Below are 16,852 nucleotides of genomic sequence, written 5' to 3' on the forward strand. Positions count from 1 at the left end.
ACTTTTACTTCCAGGAATCATAGTCTTTCCCTCTCAAACCCAACTCTCTCCACTGAAGGAGTTGACAACTCGAGTGTGGTTTTAGGCTACACATGTCCTCTTCAAACCCAGAGAATACGACCTCGTTTGGTGCAAATGAGTAGTCCTCTTTACCCTACTCGCAGAACTGAACCTCACTTCCTTCCTGTAGAATATGATACTTGATTGATTCTCATTAACCATAGAAGGCACATATTTATACAAGAGTTTGTTAGGATCGTCCTATACAAGATAACGATACCTAAAGATAAGCTCTATCAAAGTTAAACTATATCAACAACAGAGATAAACTCTATCTACACTAATACGCCCCCTCAAGATGGATGGCGGAGACAGAGACCAATCTTGTCAGAAAGCTCACGAAAAAAGTGCTCGAGGTAGAGGCTTGGTCAGTGCATCCGCCAGCTGATCAGCAGAGCAAATGTGAGCAACCCGGAGATGCTTGCCTTGAACCTGCTCACGAACAAAATGATAATCCAAGGCAAGATGTTTCATTCGAGAATGAAACACCGGATTTTCAGAGAGGTAAGTGGCTCCTATGTTGTCACAATACAGAATCAGAACATCAGTGGACTTCATTCCAAGCTCGATCATGAGAGAAGTAAGCCATTTGACCTCTGAGGCAGCAGCGGTGAGGGCACGATACTCTGCTTCCATCGAGGACCTTGCAACACCGGTTTGCTTTTTAGAGGACCACGAGATAGGTTGGTGACCCAAGTACGCAATGTATGCTCCCGTGGAGGTGTAGTCATCCCGATTGCCAGCCCAATCAGCATCGGAATAGTCATGTAAGTTAAACGGAGACTTAGCAGAGAAGAACAAACCCACATTTGCAGTTCCTGCAAGATAGCGTAAAACGCGTTTCACAGCTTCCCAATGGAGTGTTCTCGGTTGATGCATATACTGAGATAAGTGATTAACAGCGAAGGCAATGTCAGGTCTGGTTAGACAAAGAAACTGAAGACTTCCCACGGTTGCACGATAAGTAGAGGGGTCAGAGAGAAGATCACCAGATGAGAGGGTGAGAACCTGACCAGATGACATCGGGGTAGCTACAGGCTTAGCGTCTGCCATCTTTGTTTTGCGAAGAAGATCAGTGATGTATTTGGTTTGTGTGAGATGCAGACCAGCACATGTCCTAGACGCTTCCATTCTAAGAAAGTACGAAAGCTTACTGATAGACTGGTTTTCACCTAGGGTATCAATTCCCTATGCAGTTGTAGTACAAAGGGTTATCAATCCAAATGGTTGTTATACTAACAGATAGGATGCAATCAGAATCAAGCAAGTCAAGCCAAACAATAAGGGGGTTTGGTTCTAACAATCCTAATATAAACAAAGTAAAAGAATATAAACAAGTAAACCACACGACCTAAGCACTCGATGCAAGCAATCGAGTACAGGATCGAGTGGGGTGATCGAGTATGCAAATGAACTATGAACAGCTCGAGGTATTACTCGATGCAGGTTATCGTGTACCTGATCGGGTAAGTGGTTGAGTAAGTAAGGAAAATGGAAAGAATGAAATACGAAAGTTCCTAAGGATGGGGGTAATCGAATCCTAAGTGTTCTAGACCGATACGGATGATTTACATGCCTCAAGCAATTATTTCCTAGACAATGAACCTCTAAAACCTTGTCACCACACTGTCGCACTAGTAACAATCAACCTTGAACATACTACCACACTGTCGCACTAGCAATATGAACAAGCAGGCATTAAGAACAATTCATTTTTGTCAATATACTTAGACTTATCTGATTTTGTCACTCAAAGTTAAGTATACCTCTAGCATTGACCTAATCAAGCATTTTATCTACTCTTTTCGGCCTGTAGCATTATAAACGCCCTAGATCTAGTCTCAACCTGTCGGTCTGTTGACCGCATTAAGAACATCAACCTAGAAGGAAATTTATTTTATCAAAACAATCAACTAAAACATCCTAACCGATCAAGAACACCTAATCATCTATCCCATCTCTAGAAACTTTGCTACACTACTCGGACATAGAAACGAATGATAAAGCTATAGAAATAAACGAAAATGACATTATTAAATAGATAGAATAGAGTAGAAAAGAGTAGGGATAAAAGATCTATGAAAAACTACAAATTAAAAGTACAAAAACAAGAAAAAATGTTGAGTCGCTCAGTTCTCTCACAGAAGCTCTCACTCTCTGGTTTGAGGGTCTGCGGCGTGCTCATTTGCGAGCTAGGGAAAGAGGGGGTTTATATATGGAAACCCATTTGACCTAGCTTCCCAGACCTGCCCGATGGTCTACTCGATGGGGTACACGAGGCTTGAGTCGGGTAACTCCTCGGGTGGATCTTCGGGTTGCTCTTCGCGCTCTTGGATCCTCTTCGATCGTGTTGGGGTTCGGACTTGTTCTTGTAGCTCGATGGTTCCTTCGGGTACATGCTCGAGTTGTCCTTGTTTTTCCCCATTTTTGGCTCCTTAGCACCTGTTTTCATCCAATATATGCAAATGCAGAAATGCAATACCCTAAATGCTCTAAAACTTGATTCCTACAGTAAATGGTCTAAAAATGCTAAGTTAGAGGTATGAACAATGCAAAATATGGACAAAAAAGGATGCTAAAAACATGTAAATTAGAGTGTTATCACTTACATAAGTCTTTGAGAGAGAATTTTGCTGCAGGAAGATCAGTAACATGCTTCATGGCTTCAATAGAAGTATCGGTAATGATAATATCGTCAACATAAATTAACATGTAGACAAAGGAGGTTCCGGAACGTAAGACAACGAGAGACTCATCCACAATGGACTTCTTGAAGCCAATGCTCACAAGAAAATCTTTAAGAGCAGTGTACCATGCGCGTGGCGCCTGTTTAAGGCCATACACGGCTTTGTTAAGGCGACATACATGATTAGGCCGATCTTTGTCAATGAAACCCGGAGGTTGGAGCATGTAGACCTCTTCCTCAAGCGGGCCTTGTAGATAGGCATTGTTCACATCCAACTGTTGCAGAGGCCAGTCAGGAGTAACAGCAGTACCCAGAACAAGATGTATAGTAGCATGTTTAATGACTGGACTAAAAGTCTCATAGAAATCAACTCCTGGTCGCTGATGAAAGCCTTTCGCAACAAGACGAGATTTATAGTTGTCCACTGAGACATCAGGCTTCCGCTTAATCCTGTAAACCCATTTAGAGCCAACAATGTTAGTAGCAAGAGATCGATCAACAAGATCAAACGTGTGGTTGCGACCAAAGGCATCATATTCAGTGCTCATGGATTTCCTCCATTTCTCATTTTTAATGTTTGCGTTAAAGTTTTCGGCTCCAACTCTCGCAGGACTGTATGAAGACCATACTTTGTGTTTGCTTTCTTGATGTTATTCTTGCCCTGCATCACCATAGGATGATTGTTTGTCACTGGAGTTGTGGAAGAAGCGGAGTCCATCGAATCGGGTTCAACAGCAGCAGCCGAAACATTATGGTCTGACTCTTGCGCCACAGAGGACTTACCAAGTGCAGGTGAAGGAGAAGAACACGGGAGAGTAGCCAGGACAGGTGTTTGAGGAAATATAGGAACAAGAGAGGCAGTGACAACATAAGAGGAAGGAGTGACAGGGGAAGGAGATTGTGTTTGGGCTAAGAGGCGAGAGAAGATATCGATTCAACAAAATTTACATTTCTAGAGATATAGACACGAGAAGTCTCAACATCAAGACAAATGTAAGCGCTTTGAGTAAGAGAGTACCCCATGAAGACACACGGTTTCGAATTGGGTGTGAACTTATGCTGGCCATAAGGTCGGATCCATGATAACAAATACAGCCAAATGTACGCAGCTTGGAGTAGTTTGGTGTGTCATGAAACATGAGCTGATAAGGAGTGTGATCCGCCAAGTTTGGAGTGGTCAAGCGATTGATTAAATAAACCGCCGCTGCAAAAGAGTAGGTCCAGTAGGAATGCGGAATCTGAGCATGAGTGAGGAGAGATAGGGCCGTCTCGACGATGTGGCGGTGTTTTCTTTCGGTCATTCCATTGTGTTCTGGTGTGTGCGGAGGACTTGTAAGATGAGAGATGCCATGAGTGCCAAGAAACTGTCTTAATGCGAGATACTCACCACCATTGTCAGAGAATAAAGAGACTATTTTGTTGTTGAATCGATTTTCGACAAGAGATTTAAAGATGGGAAAGATTTGAGCAACCTGAGACTTTGTTTTAAGAGGGTAAAGCCAAGTATAACATGTAAAGTGATCAACAAAAATCACATAGTACTTGTATACATCAATAGACATGATTGGAGATGTCCAAACATCAGAGAAAAGAAGTTCTAACGGCCGAGTAGAAGTGAGAGTAGAAGTGGAGAAGGGAAGCTTATGACTCTTATTAATAGCACATGAATTGCAAAATAAAGTAGAGGATACAAAGGAAGAACTTGGTGATCATGGTAAGGAGTGTTTGAGTGTTTGGATGTCCTAAACGAGAGTGCCATTCCGAAGGGGAAGACTTTATTGCTGAAAAAGCTGAAATAAAAGGCTTGGAAGAGGAAAGCGACCACTCATACACTCCTTCATTGGCCTTGCCTTTGAGAAGTGTTGTCCCCGTGTGAAGGTCCTTCACCTGAAAATCATATGGACAGAGTTGGACCATAACTTTATTTGTTTTGCATAACTTGTTAACCGAAATAAGATTCTTGCGCATTTCAGGAACACACAAAACATGCTGAAGTTGAATAGGTTTTAAGTGTGAGGGAAAGGAGACTGAACCTTTGTGAGTAATGGGCAAGTCTGCACCATTACCAATCATCACATTGTCATTGCCGTGATAGGGCGTTTGCAGAGAGAGATTGCTGAAGCAATGTGATGGGAGGCAGCACTGTCAAGGAGCCAGGGAGTAAGATCAGGCTGAGTGCCACTGGTAGTGTGATGAGCCTGAGGACGCCACTGTGGAGACGGAAGTGGTAGATGTGGTGCCGAAGAAGGAGCAGACCCGCGATACTGAGGGTACGGTGGATCAGAGTAAGAGAACTGCAAAGCAGAGTAAGGCAAGTGTGGTGGCTGATGAAGATATTGCGGACACCGTTTAGCACCATGACCCTGAACTCCGCAGATTTGACACCGGCTAAGATACGGTCGTGAAGGATGGAATCCACCACGAGAGAAACCAAAACCACCACAATGTGCAAGAAGAGAGAGGTGTGTCGTATTGGCTGTTGCAGGAACAGAGACAGTGTTTGCACCGACAGCTTTGAGAGCATTTTCACGAGTAATCTGTTTTTCATGGAGCTCATCAATTGAAATCGGTGTGTCACGTCTTTGAACCATCTCCACAATCGCTCTGTAGTCATCATCGAGACTGCTAGTGATGTGATCAAGAAGATCTTCGTGTGGAAGAGGATTGCCAAGCAGAGCAAGTTGATCCGATTTTTCCAGGATGCCGCACATGAACTCGTTAACAGACTTGGTGCCTTTGTTGCTTGCCTTGAGTTGATCCCGGATTTGATGAATTCGACCACGAGAGGACTTACCGTAGGTGTTGGTAAGGATTTCCCAAATGTTACGGGTGGTAGAGGCACGAGCAACAATGGACTTAACCGGAAGAGAGAGAGAGTCAAGCAAGGCACTGAAAAGAAGCTTGTCTTGACGCTTCCAGGCGGCAAAATTCGGATTTGCTTGATCAACACCGGTAGCAGCAGTGATAGTTTCTGGCGGTGCTTTGTCTTCGTCAGCAATGAAGCAGTGAAGTTCATGGGTCTCAAGGAGAGAGCGAATCTGAAGACGCCAAGTGATGAAATTGTTAGGTGTGAGTTTGATGATGTTACTCATGTTGAGGGAGATGAGTGTCTTGTGAGGTTCAGTTACGTTAAACACATGAGTTGAGTCATAGGAGGTAGAGGAGGCATCATAAGCCATGATGAAAGCAAGAGAAATTATGAGAAGAAGACAAGAGGAGGCACAGAGAAAAAAAAATAGGTTTGGATCAGATGCTCTGATGTCATGTAGAATATGATACTTGATTGATTCTCATTAACCATAGAAGGCACATATTTATACAAGAGTTTGTTAGGATCGTTCTATACAAGATAACGGTACCTAAAGATAAACTCTATCTACACTAATACTTCCTTCTCCTCAAGAACCTCTTCATTCCTCCTCTACCGTTGATGTTCAACCTAAAGAAGATTTTGTCTTCCAAAACGCAAACCTCTTGAGATCTGGACAACGAGGGATGTGTAATGACCCTTACTGTACTACTTGTCATTCTTACTACAACCGCCAAGCTGCTCAATTTCACACTTCCAGAGTTTCTGCCTCTAGGGTATGAATATGTACATTGTTGCTTCTTCTACTTACCTTTGAGAGACTCAAGTAAACATAGCTGACATAAAGGTCTTTCCTTTTGTATTATTTTTCTTGTTTAGTTTCACACTGTTCTGTATGATGATGCTAGAAGTTGGGCTAAGCGATTTGCCTCCACTGCTCGTAGATGCTTACCAGGGATCGTGAATCCTCATTCCAAATTCGTTCAAGTCTAGACTAGAATCTTAGCCTTTTCAAGCTTAGTGGCCATTTTTATAGATCCTCTTTTCTTGTTCCTCTTATTGATCCACCATGTATGTTCCCTTCTCTTGCTCTATCAATCTCTTGCTTGTGTCTATCTACGTTTAACTTCATGAGTTTAGTACTACTACAGGAAAACAAATGCGTAGCTATTGATTGGCCTATGACAATAAAATTGGCGTCTATTAGAAGTACTAGGTTGGAACCTGCGCTATGTTGCGGGTTGGATTTTTTATATTTAATTTTAGTTATATTCTTTCCTGTTTTGTTTTTTTTTTCTAATTCATAATTTAATATACTATATTTTGTTTATAATCAAATTTCATAAGTTTATGATCATTTTAAGGGTAATTTTTTTGTTATTATTATTTACATCATCTTATGATACTTGTGTTTTTGATTTTATCAATTTAATTTTTAATATCTTATTATATAAGCCTTAGTGTTTATAGTTAGTAATTCATATAATCGAGACATGTGTCAAATATATCAATAATATTTTGATATGTGTGATAAGAAAATTTATTTAATAATTATATAAAATTTAAAAAATCCTATAAAAATAAAAGGACTACAATTAATATTTTTGAATGTATATAAAACCCAAAAGTAATATATTATATCACTAATTATATAGGAAAGTTATATATTAAATTACTAATTTCAATAGGAAAATATGTGCAATTAATAAGGAAAATATTTGCAATTTAATTGCAATGATTATTTATTATAATCATATAGTAAAAATAAATTTATATAGAAAAGTGATTAAGGTTTGAAAAGGTTTAATGTGTTAAAATTAGTGATTAACATAATGTAAGAAACATAAGATAAACAAGATAAAAAATTAATGTAATTTTCTTAAAATTTTCAATCGGTGAGTGATTTGATAGCATATTCAATATTATGTTATTATATAAACGGTCAATTAGCAATGTTCATGTTCTGGTTATTATATAAATAACCAAAACATCTAAAGAAATGAAGTTGGGAACATTGAATGATGTGTTCAGAAATATGGTTGAGCTATATGGTTGAACATTGTTCTTATTGATCCACCATGTATGTTCCCTTCTCTTGCTCTTTTAATCTCTTGCTTGTGTCTGTCTACGTTTGGTTTCATGAGTTTAGTACTACTACAGGACAACAAATGCATAGCTATTGATTGGCCTATGACAATAAAATTGGCGTCTTAACATGCTGCTTCAGGTGTGTCTCCTTTGTTCCCATCTCCTTACCCTATATATGTAAGGGAACTTTATTGGCTTTAATGCTTCTCTGGTCATATATGTGTTGCAGTTTAGGTTGGCCTATATAGCTACTGAATCTAGAATAGTTGGTGCCGGCCAGTTAGTTGATCATCCAAGCAAAATTGCTCGCAATTACGTCCGAGGAAAGTTTTTTCTTGATATGTTCATAGTGTTACCCCATTCCACAGGTATATTGTAGTATTATTAACCTTCAAATGTTATTGATTGATGTTAACTATAATAATGTCGTTTGAACGGTAGATTTCTTCTTTCTTTTGCTTGCAGGTAATAATGGTATGGGTAATACCATTATACTTGGGCATACTTTCGGGAGAACATGAGAAACAGATATTAGGCGCTACGATTCTTTTTCAATACCTTCCAAAGTTATATAGACTCTTACCTCTTCTTGCTGGACAAACACGGACCGGCTTCATATTTGTGTCAGCTTGGGCCAATTTTGTTATTAATCTTCTAACCTTCATGCTTGTTGGTCATGGTGTTGGTTCTTGCTCGTATCTTTTTGGTCTGCAGGTATACATAATATATAAGTCAGTGTTCTTAAAGATTCTCTCCTTATATCTATCAGAAGAGTTCAAGATTTGTTTCTTGTTGTTTTGCTCTTTTTCAGAGAGTTCAGAAATGCATGGTGAATGCTTCGGATATATTTGTGGATGAACGTAGAAATCTTATCGAGTGGAGTCAAAAGAAGCTCTCTGGAGAAATAGTGTCAATGCTTGTTTTCAAGAGAATCCTAGTATTTATGGAATCCATTTGAAGGCAGTGAATCTTACCATTCAATCTAAGTTCTCCACAAGATACAGTTATTCTCTGTTTTGAGGATTCCAAGTAAGTTGGTATCTATTTTTAAGTTCATTTCAGGTTTGGTTGCTGTTGCAACTATTAGTATTTGAATCACTTAAGTTATAACTAATTTCAAACTGTTTTCAATATTGAAAGCAAATAAGCACAGTTTGTGGAAACTTGACTCCAAGTTACTCAGTGGGAGAGGTTTTCTTTACAATGGGTATCATTGGACTAGGGCTTTTGCTTTTTGCGCGGCTTATTGGTAATATGCACAACTTCCTTCAATCTCTCGATCGAAGGTAAGCACATTTCATCAAATAGTATTTCAATATTTCTTGGCTAAATCACCAAGTGTGTAATGATGACTTGTGCTGTTTTAGGAGGATGGAAATGATGCTGAGACGGCGTGATGTGGAGCCGTGGATGAGCCACAGACTGTTACCAGAAGATATAAGAAAGTTTGTGCACTGTGGCATTTGATTTTTGTAGGCTACGTAATGTGTCCTTAAAAAACTAACCAACTCAATATTTGTTCAACATTTTCAGGAGAGTGCGTGAGGCTGAGCGTTACAACTGGGCTGCGACTAGAGGAGTTAACGAAGATTTGCTCTTTGAGAATATGCCTGATGACCTCCAAAGAGATATAAGGCGACACCTCTTCAAATTTCTCAAGAAGGTAAACTTCAATAAGTAACAGCCACATTAAAGCATTAATTAGTATCCCATCAGTCAGTATACTATTTATGTGCTTAGACTCCATAATCTATTTCTGAATCCAACTGTGTATAGATAATAGGCATTGGATTAAACACTACTGAAACTCAATTGTAAGACTTTGAAATGTTAATGGGTTTGCAGGTGAGGATATTTTCTTTGATGGATGAATCAATCTTAGATTCCATCCGTGAGAGGCTGAAACAGAGGACTTACATAAAGGGTAGCACGGTGTTGCACAACAAAGGTCTAGTTGAAAAAATGGTATTCATAGTGAGAGGTGAGCATTGGAGAAGACGGTTCTGTTCTGTCATTATCGGAAGGCAACGTTTGTGGTGAAGAACTTCTCACTTGGTGCCTTGAACGCTTTTCTATAAACCCCGGTACTAATAAAGATTTGACTCTGTGTTCATAACTTTAACTTGAAACATAAAATCTTGTTAGAAGACACTTGATTGAGGAAAATCTTGGAACTGAATATGTTTTGAAACTCTTGCAGATGGGACGAGGATAAAGATGCCACCAAAGGGATTGGTCAGCAACAGAAACGTTAGGTGTGTGACAAACGTGGAGGCGTTTTCGCTGAGTGTAGCTGATCTTGAAGATGTAACGAGCTTGTTTTCAAGATTCTTAAGAAGCAATCGAGTACAAGGAGCCATAAGGTACGAGTCTCCTTACTGGAGGTTACAAGCAGCTATGCAGATTCAAGTAGCTTGGAGATATTTTATTTTATATAAAAATAAAATATTTCTTTTATATTTCTTGTCTTTCTAATCTATTCATATTTTTATTTAATACTTTCTAATTTATTTTTTATTTTTTTCTAATTGTTTGATTGCTTTAAACAATACTTAAGACCCAATTAACACAATACAATAACTCACACATTAAAATAAAATTATAACTGAAATAAAATAAATTATGCATTAATCATATTCCACCACTCAATTTTATTCAAATACAATAAATTATAATTATAACTTCCATAATTTTAAATATAACTTCCATCAATTCTTATCATATAAATAAGCATTCTCTCACTCTCTCATATTAGCATTCTTTTATTTTCTCATTTTCATATTCTCTCATTCTCTTCCACAATACCTCAAATCATTTTTCATTTGTTTCTTTCTGATTTCTTATTTTTGTTGTATGGGTTACAAAAAAAACCAAATGAAATATCATTGTGAAATTTTAATGCTAAATTTTAATTTTAGAGACTGCATGATATATATTTTACATTTTTCTTATTTTAAAGATTCATCTCCATTATCTAATTTGGATTATCATCTTATAAGTAATCATTCTCTCCTCCTCTCCCACCAATATCAAATGTTGTTATATCTCATATGTATTGTAAGAGTTTGATTCTATATTTTAATTTAGAAAGTATTATATATATTTTACATTGTTCTTATTTTTAAATATTTATCTCCATTATCTAATTTGGATTATCATCTATAAGTAATCATTCTCTCTTCCTCTCCCACCAATATCAAATGTTGTTATATGTCATATGTGTTGTAAGAGTTTGATTCTATATTTTAATTTAAAAAGTATTATATATATCTAACATTGTTTTCAAAATTTTATTTTATTTATATAAAAATAAAATATTTCTTTTATATTTCTTGCCTTTCTAATCTATTCATAATTATTTTTTAAATTTCGATAGTTAAATTTAAATTCACATATGTTGGTTTTAACAAAAAAAGATCAATTTTATTTGAGAATTAGATGTTCCTACTCCTTTTAAATGATGGATGTGTAACATATTATACTTTTGAATCAAATTATGGACCCACCAACACTCACTTGTAAATTAAATAGGTTTTAATTTTAGGAGTTGAAAAAGTATAAAAGTTTATATGTAACTCTCATAATAATATCATAGTAGTGTTCTCAATGAATTTAGTTTAATATAATAGAACATGTTAAAAGTGTATTAGTATGCACTTTTGTAACTCTCAAATATTTGTCTTTGATACATGTTAAAAGGTTATTTGTTAAAACAAAGATACATATCTCATTATAACCCTCATGGTCTCACATTTTAAATTTCATATAATTTTATAAATTCTACAATATTATTATTTTTCCTTGATTTAACCAATGATATCTTAACTTAATAAAAGTTCAGTTTATTTGAACAGGATATACATGTAATATATGATATATATATTTAATTATTTTTTTCTATATGAAACATTATCATTTCATATAAATCAAAGTCCAGGCACAATTAAAGACTTTAAGATAATAACCTAATAAAGTAGTTGCTGTTTTTCTATTTTATTTTTATGGAAAATATATTAGTCTAATAATCTATGGTTAGACTCACTTAGTTATATATGTATGAGACATTGCAAACCTACTGTTTATTATTTTGATTTTTTCTTACTTGAAACATTTTAAATCTCTTTAAACTATCACCATAAAAAAAATAAAAATATATGCATAACTAACACCACAAAATAAATTTTATGAAAATATATATCACAATGATTTTGAAATATGACTACAACTACAAAAATATATGGCATATGGCATATATGATACAATATAATTCAATTGCACTAAAGATATTATCATCAAAAGAAAATTTGATTTCTTTACTTTATTTAAAATAATAACACCGAATAATTAAAATAATAATAACATATTATTTATATTATTTTAAAAACTGAGCTAACACCTAGTTAGTTATAATTTCTAAGTATTACTGGTTGTGGTAAATACAGTAGTTGTAATATATATAAGATGGCTCAGTCACTCATTAGTGATATTGAAAACTGAGTATGAAACTTCTTTATCCTGAGTGTTTTTCCAATGTTCACTTCAGTTCTATTGGCGGTTTATGGTTAACCAATGGAAAATTACACATTCGATTAAAACGAGTTGAATAAATAAATCAGACCGAGTAGTTGGGCTCATAATTTTGGCCCATTTAATATTGATCTTAATTACTAGTACACTTGGCACTTTTTAACTGTAAGAAAGTAAGATAAAGAAACAGAATCAGCAATGTAGTAAATGACAATTTACCTCCAATAAATTAGTGACAGTTGGTAATTAAATATTTCAGAATTATTTACAAAATAGTGAACAAAATTTAAAAGGAAAACATCTTAATTATTTCATCTTAATTCAGAATATTCAATATTTTCCACCATTAACTTGTAATATTCATGGATTTATTTCCATAAATCACTTAACTATTACAATGCATAAACAGAAATCAAAGAAAAATAAAAAGATAGACACAGAGGAGAGAGAGAGAGAGAGAAGAGACAATGAGATAAACAATGTAATAAAAAGTCAAAGTACTGACTTTTCCAGACAAATGAGTTTCTTTTTTCTTACTTACAAATAATACACACTTCCTTGACGGGGGAGACCCCTGACTTGGTCATCGTCGTCTCATTTCCTTAGTCCTTCTTCTTCACACCAATTAACCAAAAGTCTCAAACTCTTCTGCTTCTTCATTCCATCTTCCTTGTCCGTCTCAGATTTTTTTTCCCCCTTATGACCTAAGATTCTTTCTTTCTTGAAACCTTGATTTTGATCAAGAAAATGGCTTCCCGCAAGGAGAACGATGATATCCCCATGCTTCCAATTTCAGACTCATCATCTCGTACCAGAGCTTTCACTTCCAGGAGTCGTAGTGTTTCTCTCTCAAACCCTAGTTCTTCCATTGACGGATTCGACAACTCAGCTGTGGTTTTAGGCTACACGGGTCCTCTTCGAACTCAGGGACGTCCTCCTTTAGTTCAAATGAGTGGTCCTCTTCGAACTCAGAGACGTCCTCCTTTAGTTCAAATGAGTGGTCCTCTTACCTCTACTCGCAACCCTGAACCTCTCTCTCTTCCTCATCCTTCTACTACTACTACTTCTTCTGATGTCTCTTCTCAGCTTGACGATGAGTTCGTTTCGAAACACGCCAATCTCTTGAAATCTGGACAATTAGGGATGTGTAATGATCCTTACTGTACTACTTGTCCTTCTTATTACAACCGTAAGGCAGCTCAAATCCCTCATTCTAGAGGCTCTGCCATTTTTGATTCCAAGGTAAAAGTTTTGATTTTATTTTTTACTTCGCATTCACTAAAATAGCTTCAGTCTCAAGTAAATAATGTTGCTGAAACAGAGTCTTTTATTTTCCTTGCTAGTCCCATAAAGCTCTGTATGATGATGCTAAAGGTTGGGCTAGGAGTTTTCTTTCCTCTGCTACTAGATACTTTCCTGGAATCATGAATCCTCATGCCAAAGTGGTTCAAAGCTGGACTAAATTCTTTGCCCTTTCATGCTTGTTAGCTATTTTTATAGATCCTCTCTTCTTCTTCCTCATTAAAGTCCAAGAGGTATGTCTTTCCTTCATAGATATTTCTCTCTTATCTATTTGCTTCTCCCGTGTTGTTATCTTGCCTTTTAACCTTTTTAACCATCTTTCTTACTGTAGAGAAACAAATGCATTATGATTGATTGGCCAGTGACTAGAGTTTTTGTAGCTTTAAGAAGTATAACAGATGTTATATTCTTTTTCAACATTCTACTACAGGTTTGTTTCCTTTGCTTATACTTACTCCATCTCTTTTTTAAAACAAAATCTGTTGGCTTTAGTGCTCCCTTCTTCCATATTTGTTGCAGTTCCGATTAGCTTATGTAGCTCCAGAGTCTACTGTGGTTGGTGCTGGCCAGTTGGTTAGTCATCCGAATAAAATTGCCTTCCATTACCTCCGAGGAAAGTTTTTCCTTGACTTGTTCATAGTGATGCCACTTCCACAGGTATTGTAATGTTAAGAGTTACTACTGGTTTTAAGTAATATGGTAATCAGAAAATGTTGTTTACCACACATTTCTCCTTTCTCTTCTTTTCGTATACAGATATTGATACTATATATAATACCAAAACACTTGGGGGTATCCGGAGCAAACTATGCTAAAAACCTTTTAAGAGCTGCAGTTCTTTTCCAATACGTTCCAAAGTTATATAGACTTTTACCTCTTCTTGCTGGACAAACACCGACCGGTTTCATATTTGAGTCAGCCTGGGCCAATTTTGTTATTAATCTTCTCACCTTCATGCTTGCTGGACATGTTGTTGGCTCTTGCTGGTATCTTTTTGGTCTGCAGGTATGACAAAGTTCTCATAATGTCCTTTCATATATCCAGCCGGCTATGCTTAGAATACTTATCTTGTCTGTTTCCCTTTTTCTTTGGTCTCTTACAGAGAGTTAACCAATGTCTTCGAAATGCATGCGGTAGTCTTGACCGTGAATGTCGAGATCTTATAGACTGTGGTAATGGAAATAGCAGCGATGTACTAGCACGGGCTGCCTGGAGAAATAATGAGAGTGCCAGTGCTTGTTTCCAAGAAGATGGTTTTCCTTATGGAATCTATGCAAAAGCAGTCATTCTTACCAATCATTCTAGTCTCCTCACAAGATATACTTACTCTCTCTTCTGGGGGTTTCAGGTAACTGTGTTTTTTTTTTCTTTTTCTTTCAGTTGTTTAGTAGCAAGCTAAAAACAAATACTCAACTACTTTGCATTGATTGGCATATTTGGAACTCTTCATTAATGTCATTTTTTGTTTATAATTCTCAAAGCAAATCAGCACTCTTGCTGGTAACCAAGTCCCAAGCTACTTTCTAGGGGAGGTGTTCTTTACTATGGGTATTATTGGATTGGGACTTCTGCTTTTCGCTCTTCTTATTGGTAATATGCAAAATTTCCTTCAAGCTCTTGGTAAAAGGTAGAAAATTCTATCATTACATCACTGTACAAAAGTTGATAATGGTTGGTTTTTGAATTACTAAAGTACTCTGGTGATCTTGCTATGTCCATCTTAGGAATATGGAAATGACGCTAAGACGGCGTGATGTGGAGCAATGGATGAGCCATAGACGGTTGCCTGACGGTATAAGAAAGTATGTGGACTTATACCTATTAAACTTTGCTTCTCGGTTGAAGATTTTTGTTTCAAAGAATTGCATTGGTCTCTGTAGTGTCACTATAAAACTAAGTGAAGAGTTTGCTCAACATTTTCAGGAGGGTGCGAGAAGCTGAGCGGTTCAACTGGGCTGCTACTAGAGGGGTTAACGAAGAGTTGCTCTTTGAGAATATGCCTGATGACCTTCAAAGAGATATAAGACGACATCTCTTCAAATTTCTCAAGAAGGTAAACATCAGAGTCCATTTCCCACATCATGGCTCTCTCTCTCTCAGTGTGTTTCAGAGAGCTACTTATGAAATCTAGCTGTATATCTCACAAAAATTAACCAATGCTGAGAATACTATTGAAATGTTGATGGGTTTGCAGGTGAGGATATTTTCCTTGATGGATGAATCAATCTTAGATTCCATCCGTGAGAGGCTGAAACAGAGGACTTACATAGGGAGTAGCACAGTGTTGCACCGCGGAGGACTAGTTGAGAAAATGGTATTCATAGTGAGAGGTGAGATGGAGAGCATTGGAGAAGACGGTTCTGTTCTACCATTATCGGAAGGCGATGTTTGTGGTGAAGAACTCCTCACTTGGTGCCTTGAACGCTCTTCTGTAACCCCCGGTACCATCCCTTTTTTTGACTCAGTGTTTATAAATCTCAACGTTTTTGGTTCGTTATGTAGCACTTTAGCTTTGGAACTGAGTATGTTTTGAAACCTTCAGATGGGACGAGGATAAGGATGCCAGCAAAAGGGTTGCATAGCAATAGAAATGTTAGGTGTGTGACAAATGTAGAAGCGTTTTCGCTGTGTGTAGCAGATCTTGAAGACGTAACGAGCTTGTTCTCGAGATTCCTAAGGAGCCATAGAGTCCAAGGAGCCATAAGGTACGAGTCTCCATATTGGAGGCTACGAGCTGCTAGGCAGATTCAAGTGGCGTGGAGATACCGTAGGAGACGGCTTCATAGATTAAACACTCCTCAGTCTAGTTACAGCCGTTAGTTTGTATTCTTCATTCTTGATGGTTATATTGTAAGTTTGGTGGTTTGTTACTTGGTTGGTTGTCATATAGATGGTGTTTTGGTATTATAAGATATAGCTCAATGCTTCACTTGAATTGACCAAGAATTCAATTGTCAATTAGTGACCAAGAATATATCCTAATTCTGAAAGCTCCTGCTAGAAAAACGAATGAAAGTGAGAGAATCAATGACTCAGCTAAGAGAGGAAATGTCAGATTCAAATCAGTTGGTACGTTGTACTAATTAATCTCCTACTTGTGGAAATCTGGAGGTAGAGAAGTCGCTTGATTTAGTTAAAGTTGTTTTACATTGTTTTCCAGCTCCGAGTGAGAGACATGATGTTGAACAAATCAACAAAGTATAGAAACTTTATTTGTCCCATTTACAATTCCATAAGATACATTTCTTTTCTTGGAAACTGACATTTGGTTCCAATTGGTAGATGATGATGATGTTTTTGGTTTGGTAGATTAGTACTAGTATATTTTTACAATTGGTAGATGAATCGATAAAATATAGAAATGAAAATGTCATTCGACG

General features: G+C 36.9%; 1 protein-coding gene and 1 pseudogene across 2 annotated transcripts; both read left to right on the top strand.

The window, feature by feature from the left end:
* Positions 1–8,038: 8,038 nt before the first annotated feature.
* Positions 8,039–10,118, top strand: LOC104748275 (putative cyclic nucleotide-gated ion channel 19; annotated as a pseudogene). The gene is made up of 8 exons (XR_015581626.1): positions 8,039–8,053; positions 8,109–8,357; positions 8,455–8,672; positions 8,784–8,929; positions 9,011–9,088; positions 9,177–9,306; positions 9,489–9,727; positions 9,844–10,118. The product of XR_015581626.1 is annotated as a putative cyclic nucleotide-gated ion channel 19 (transcript).
* Positions 10,119–12,577: 2,459 nt separating this feature from the next.
* LOC104746120 (putative cyclic nucleotide-gated ion channel 20, chloroplastic) lies at positions 12,578–16,407 on the top strand. Its single transcript, XM_010467528.3, has 11 exons — positions 12,578–13,412; positions 13,514–13,705; positions 13,804–13,902; positions 13,992–14,129; positions 14,229–14,477; positions 14,575–14,820; positions 14,954–15,099; positions 15,197–15,274; positions 15,396–15,525; positions 15,667–15,913; positions 16,015–16,407. Exons 1-11 carry the CDS (start codon positions 12,918–12,920, stop codon positions 16,290–16,292), a joined length of 2,298 nt encoding a protein of 765 aa, XP_010465830.3. The 5' UTR covers positions 12,578–12,917; the 3' UTR covers positions 16,293–16,407.
* The last annotated feature ends 445 nt before the right edge of the window (positions 16,408–16,852 follow it).

Source organism: Camelina sativa, chromosome 15 (genome assembly GCF_030686135.1).
Source record: "Camelina sativa cultivar CO46 ecotype springtype chromosome 15, ASM3068613v1".
NCBI classification, from domain to species: domain Eukaryota; kingdom Viridiplantae; phylum Streptophyta; class Magnoliopsida; order Brassicales; family Brassicaceae; genus Camelina; species Camelina sativa.

What these genes read in the sequence shown, in the direction of transcription:
- LOC104746120 (XM_010467528.3), top strand. Translation starts at nt 12,918, where the DNA reads ATGGCTTCCCGCAAGGAGAACGATGATATCCCCATGCTTCCAATTTCA. An exon ending in TAGTGATGCCACTTCCACAG is followed by an intron (nt 14,130 to 14,228) that starts GTATTGTAATGT and finishes TTTCGTATACAG; the next exon opens with ATATTGATACTATATATAAT. An exon ending in TTGCCTGACGGTATAAGAAA is followed by an intron (nt 15,275 to 15,395) that starts GTATGTGGACTT and finishes CAACATTTTCAG; the next exon opens with GAGGGTGCGAGAAGCTGAGC.